Source organism: Mustela nigripes, chromosome 1, assembly GCF_022355385.1.
Source record: "Mustela nigripes isolate SB6536 chromosome 1, MUSNIG.SB6536, whole genome shotgun sequence".
NCBI lineage: Eukaryota > Metazoa > Chordata > Mammalia > Carnivora > Mustelidae > Mustela > Mustela nigripes.
Genome location: NC_081557.1, coordinates 45,925,137 through 45,931,637, shown reverse-complemented (window position 1 = coordinate 45,931,637; position 6,501 = coordinate 45,925,137). Strand labels below are relative to the sequence as shown.

General features: G+C 36.4%; 1 protein-coding gene across 2 annotated transcripts; it reads right to left on the bottom strand.

The window, feature by feature from the left end:
* Nucleotides 1-795: 795 nt before the first annotated feature.
* Nucleotides 796-5,651, bottom strand: LOC132011475 (olfactory receptor 51B2-like). Of its 2 annotated transcripts, XM_059390107.1 has the most exons (2): nucleotides 4,754-5,651; nucleotides 796-806 (listed from the first exon to the last, which is right to left on the bottom strand). In XM_059390107.1, the coding sequence occupies exons 1-2, from the start codon at nucleotides 5,649-5,651 to the stop codon at nucleotides 796-798; spliced, it is 909 nt and encodes a 302-aa protein (XP_059246090.1). The 2 variants fall into 2 exon arrangements, with proteins under 2 accessions (XP_059246090.1, XP_059246083.1); XM_059390100.1 differs by lacking the exon at nucleotides 796-806 and having other exon boundaries at nucleotides 4,719-5,651.
* Nucleotides 5,652-6,501: the final 850 nt, after the last annotated feature.

Genomic DNA, 6,501 nt, shown 5'->3' with positions numbered 1-6,501 from the left:
TTCTTTCTTTCTTTTTTTTTAAGATTTTATTTATTTATTTGACAGAGAGAGGTACTGCGAGAGAGGGAACACAAGCAGGAGGAGTAGAAGAGGTAGAAGCAGGGTCCCTGCTGAGCAGGGAGCCCGATGTGGGGCTCGATCCCAGGACCCTGGGATCATGACCTGAGCCAAAGGCAGACACTCAACAACTGAGCCACCCAGGCGTCCCACAAGTGAATTTCTTAATAGCTATGGGGACAATTAACTTTTTGTCTTAAAAATTACCTTATTTTTAGATCATTAATCTTTTTGCATCAGCTTCACAATAAACAGAGAATAGTACGATGGGTATCAGAAAAGAAATATTTATCATAAATTTTCTTTTCTTTCCTTTTCTTTTTTTTTTTTCTTTAACCATACATTTTCATACCACTGTCATTACTGCATCGATGATAACATGCTAATGGAAGCACACAGGGACTATCTCTGGGAGCAGTGAAAACTTCCCAAAGGAAATGTGATTTCAGCGGAGAATTGAACAAGGAGGAAGGTAAGGAAAATGGTCGTTGTGAGTAGGATAGAGTTCAGTTCCAAACAGAGAGGAAAAATGTGCACAGGCCAAAGGCAAGAAAGAAATATGATGAATTCAAACAAAAAGAATTTTAGTATAGCTAAAAAAAAAAAAATGTGGCAAAATGTGATACAAAATGAATCTGTGGCAGCAGGTTCTAATCATGTTGGGTTTTACAAATCACGTGAGGAGTTTTGACTTCACCCTAAGAGCAGTGAGTGTGAGGTAAAGGGCAGGGACCATGATCAGATAATCCCTCTGACAAGTTTACTCTGGTGAAAGCTTGGAGGACTTGTTGAAAAGGTAGAAGAGTGAGTGAAGAGTGTGCAGAACTAAATTACAATAATCCAGGTGAGAAACAGTGTTGATGTGGATGGGATGAGGTGTTGTCAGTAGGGTGGCATAGCCGTGGACCAGAGAAGGAGTCTATGACTTAGAAAGAGGAGAAATTGACTGAAGGTGGTAGATTAAGGAGAGAGAAAACTGGAAGATGACATCTGCCTCCTGATTTTATCTGAGTGAAGAGCAGCTCCATTTATTAAGATAGGGATCAAGGAAGAGAGAAACTATTAGGTCATCAGGAACTGTTGTTTGACTCGTGCACTAAGCATTGTTTTTCATGCTGGATTTGGAAAAAAAGAATGAAGAGAGTTATTCAGGTTAGGGTCTTACATGTCTGTAAGCAGTCGGGTAGAAATGTCTCCTGGGCAGTTATATATGTGTGTATTGAGTTCAAAAAACAAATATGAGAACAGGAGGAGGGACTTGAGAATGATCAATAGTCATATCAAATTAGATTAGATTGGAAACTTTGTTTCAAATTACTGTAATTCATGGGTAAGGGCAGGGGCCCTGGAGTATGAGAATGATCCTAGTCTTACTTACAGGTTCTGTGTCTTTATATACATAGCACTGGAGCTTCCTCATCTGTAAAAAGGAGATGATGGATGTCATTGAAATAATTGTCACAAAGATTAAGTAAATACTCCTAAGAATGATGGTAAAAATAACTTATATGTTGGCACAAGGCCAGGAAAATGTTAAGATCTACATCAAGGGTCATCTTGCTTTGTTTTGTTTCATTTTCTCAAAAGAACATAAAAGAATGAAATGTTTAGGATAAATTTAAAATAAGCCAAAACAAAAAATCAAACACACAAAACACATAGGATACTGGCTAAAGAGTTTCCAAAGAAGTGAAAATAAAACCATCTAGGTTGTCAAGGTAAATAAGACAAGAAGGAATCAGAAATACAAGTCAACGGACTGGATGTCTTTGTGTCCTCATAAGAGAAAACTATATTGAGAGTGATGGAGGGAAAAGCCTGAAGGAGCACCATCATTTCCAAAGGCTATTTAAAACTTATAATTTTCATTTATATTAACAATGTATTTCATCATGGGAAAGAATCATCATATATTAAATGATTTCCTACTGGCCAAATGTTTTTCCCTTCTATTTTAGTGCTGACAGGTTGAAATCTTCAGATGTCTAGCTTTGCCAATACAATGATGTTAATATAATTAACAGGACATATGAATGCCAATAGCATGCATTTTATTATTCTTAATTGAGGCTCAGAGATTTACTGATTGTTCAAGATCACAAAGGTTGAAAGTGAAGAAGGAAAAAGTAGATGTGCTTTTTTCTTCCAAGACTACATTCTTTCTACCATACTTGGCTTTTTTTTTTAACAAATTTTCCATTTTCCTACGAATAAATTGATGCAAGTAAAATTACTATAGTCAAAGGTATAACATGTTTACAGTTTTAGCTTTTTTTAATGTAATAGTATGTTCCATATGTCTAGATAAACTCTACCCATTTTATTTGGGGAAGTTTGAGAACAGAGTATATATTACAAAAGATAGAATATAATCTTATAGATAATAAGATGGCATGGTAAAATTGATTAGTAACTATATTTCTATGAAATCTTAAACTTTTAAGATGTTATTGCACATATATAAATAGATGATAAAAAATAAAGATCATGCCCATTTTCTTTAAATAGTTTATAACTATAGGATTACCTCATATATTTCATTATTTTTCTTTGAATTCATTTCTAGGTATCACTCTATTAGAAACACTTGTTATGTTAGATTTACTTATAGCACCATTGTTTTGATTTTTTTAAATGTATCTTTTCCCTTTCTTTTAAGTTGTTATATATTCTTTTATTTTTAATTTTTAATTTTTAAACTGCCTGAACTGTACAGGCCAATTAATCTATTATTCCCTTCTCTCTCATAGAATCAATGGGGAAAGTCTAATTAAAATGAGAAAAAAAAAACTAGCTGAATTAAGAATGGAAGCAAACAGTAATGGAAGATCTAAATCAATGGTTTTCATAGATTATTTTATAAATAACCATTTCTAATGGAGAAATAAATCCCTTTACAAGAGAATCTGTTGGTTATAGGAAATCATTCCAGTGATCCAGTAAGACATAAGGATATGCCATATGATCTCCCTGATATGAGGAAGTGGTGATGCAACATGGGGCTTAAGTGGGTAGGAGAAGGATCAATGAAACAAGATGGGATTGGGAGGGAGACAAACCATAAGTGACTCTTGATCTCACAAAACAAATTGAGGGTTGCTGGGGGGGGGGGGTTGGGGAGAAGGGGGTGGGATTATGGACATTGGGGAGGGTATTTGCTTTGGTGAGTGCTGTGAAGTGTGTAAACCTGGTGATTCACAGATCTGTACCCCTGGGGATAAAAATATATGTTTATAAAAAATAAAAAAAAATTAAAAAAAAATACATAAGGATATGCAATTCCTTCTCCAGTTAGAAGAGAAAAAAGAAAAAGACATGGACTAATTATTTTTTTATATTTTTTATTTTTTATAAACATATAATGTATTATTAGCCCTAGGTTACAGGTCTGTGAATCACCAGGTTTACACACTTCACAGCACTCGCCATAGCACATACCCTCTGCAATGGCATGGACTAATTATTGATTGACTACATTGACATTCTATTTTCCAACGTATTATCAATTATTTTGTGGAATGTACATCATTCTCTCTAGCCCTTTTTACCATTTTATGAACTAAAAAAATAAAACTTTTCTTCCTATATTGCTGATGTACAGATTCTCATCTCATTCCCTGCATGGAATAAAGTGTATGGGAGGCCCTAAGAGAACTTTCCTTAAATGTTTTATGTGTTTCAAGTCCATACAATTACAATATTTCCTGAAAGTATTTCACCAGCATCCCCTCAATCCAGAAAAAGACAAAATGTTGCTCTGTGCACATATTAGAATGTTTCTTTGACAAGTATCCTTTTTCATTAAGTGTATGTGAAGGTTATGAACTGCAGAACACAAAACAAAAACTCAGGTATGCCAGAAATGGAACTTCATTTTATTGTAGTGGTTTGATGTCCTCATCCCCTAAATTTGAAGACATCAGATATCAGCAACTCAGAGGCTTCTCATTAATCTACCTAGAGTGGGCATCTAGTTATACTGGCATCTGCTGGAATCCAAGTTCTTTTTTGACCTTGAGTGGTTTTGACAGTAAGCCCTCTCTTGGCCTGAATATCTTATTCTCACTTCTTTCTTTCTTTTTTTTTTTTTTTAATTTAAATTCAATTAACCAACATATAGCACATCATTATTTTCAGATGTAGTGTTCAGTAATTCATCAGTTGCATATAACACCCAGTGCTCATTCTCATTTATTTCTCATCCACTCTAGCACCATGTAATATTAGTAGGGTTTTCTAAGACTGCCCCCCACTATCATCTCTGATGTGCTCTCAGGCATACAATAAATGTTTAACTATTTTCCACAAAAATGCCAAGGAACTCTTGCAAGCTATCTCATTCCCCTCTCAATGAATAGACTGCAAAAATTTCAAGTATCATTGGCTTCAGATAAACATGAAGACAATTTTACCAGATGTGAAAAATGACAGTATATAGCAAATCAGTCTACCAAACAGAGCAGCAGGACTAAAGCCAATGTCCTTCATCGTATGATGGTGGTAAGGGGCTAAGAATTAGAGCAATGAGGCTGTGTCTTTTAAATGACAGGAATGCCAGTCCTTTTGATTGCAAGCCACATCGGCCTCACATAGTCCATACTCCATTCTCCCAAGAAACCCATTCTGTAGTGGGGAGAGACCCCAAGGTAAAGAGATCAGAATCAAATTCTGTGAAGAAAGAAAAGGTGATTGATACCATTTCTTATCTGCTTGGTCTTAATACTATAGATTATTGGATTCATAAATGGGGGAAAGAGGAAGTAGATATAGCTCATGATAATATGAACTATATGTGGCACATATTTCCCAAATCGATGAATGAGGGTCAGCCCAGTAACAGTGACATAAAAAACCAGAACACAGCTAATATGGGAGACACAAGTGTTTAGAGCCTTAGCCTGCTCTTTACCTGAGGCAATTCCCATCACAGTATTAAGGATTAGAATATAAGAGATAAGGATAAGCACAGAGTCCAAGAAACCAGTTAATGAGACCAGGACTATAGGATAAAGTCTATTGAAGGTGATGTCGGCACAGGCCAGTTTGATCACATCCTGATGCAGACAGAAAGCATGGGAGAGGACATGGGATTTACAGTATGAGAATCCAGAAAGGGTGGTGATTATGGGAACAATAAGTATAAATCCCCTCATTAGAACCCCCACCCCTATCTTCACCACCTTAGCATTGGTGAGAATGGAGGTGTATCTCAGCGGATTGCGGATGGCAATAAAACGATCATAGGCCATAACAAGCAAGACTCCAGACTCCACAATAGAGAGTGAATGGATTAGATAGGCCTGAAAGTAGCAAGCTCCATGGCTGATTGCTCTGTGGTCAAACCACAGAACACCAAGCACAGTGGGCATCGTTGTTAAAGTCACTCCAAGGTCCGTGGCTGCCAATATAGCCAAAAAGTAGTACATTGGCTCATGGAGGGTATGGTCTTCTCTGATAAGGAAGAGAAGGGTGCCATTGCTGAGGAGTATGGAGACATAAATGACAAAGAAGGAGATGGAAATCCAAGGATGAAATATCTCCAGACCTGGGAAGCCAGTCAGTAGAAAAGGGACAGCACTGATGTTTGACCACATGGCAGATCCCTGTGAAGAAACAAAAAAGTTCTCTCTAGACCAAAACATTCAGTAGAAATATAATTTGAGCCATGTACTTGATTTTAAATTTTCTAGTAGCCACATTAAAAGAGTAAAAAAGAAAAAAGTTATAAGCAATTTTAATTCCCTAACTCTTAAAATACAGTCCATCTCTAGTTCTGCCATCTGGTTTCTTCTCACTATCGTGAACATATTTTCAATTGTAGGAAAGAAGTTGGTCCTTCCATTTTGGATCCACCATTTATATTCTGTTCATTGATTCAACAAACAGGAATTGATGATACCTACATAAATTAGGAAGATGACTTGGCATCAAGGACACAAACCTCGTGGTCTTTTCAGAAAAATAGGCTTTCTTGGGCTGATACCATATTTACCTGAGTTGTAGTTCACATTATAATACTTTGTATGTGTAAGTATATTATGCAACCCCACAGAACCAACACACTCAGGAAACCCCAGAGAGGGGTGCCTGAAATCTTTCCAGGTGCCTCCTAACCCTCTGGGACTGTTACATTACTAAACTTTATGGAATTTACAACTTTCTGCTTCAAGGAAGCATTGCATTTGGTGCCGAAGACAGTGGATGGAAATTTAGAAGTGATTATCTCACTAAATAAAATGAGATAGCAAGCCATGAAAAGACAGGGTAGACCAAATCTAATGACATGAGCCCTTAAAAGAAAAGATTTTTCACTAGCAAAAAATTTAAACTAGTGGTGGAATGGTAACCCAAAATGATTCAAAGCCTGAGAAGCATAGTTACTAGTTTGAAGATTTAGGGGTCCACATGAGATAGAATTCAGGCAGTCCCTAGGAGTGGGACTGA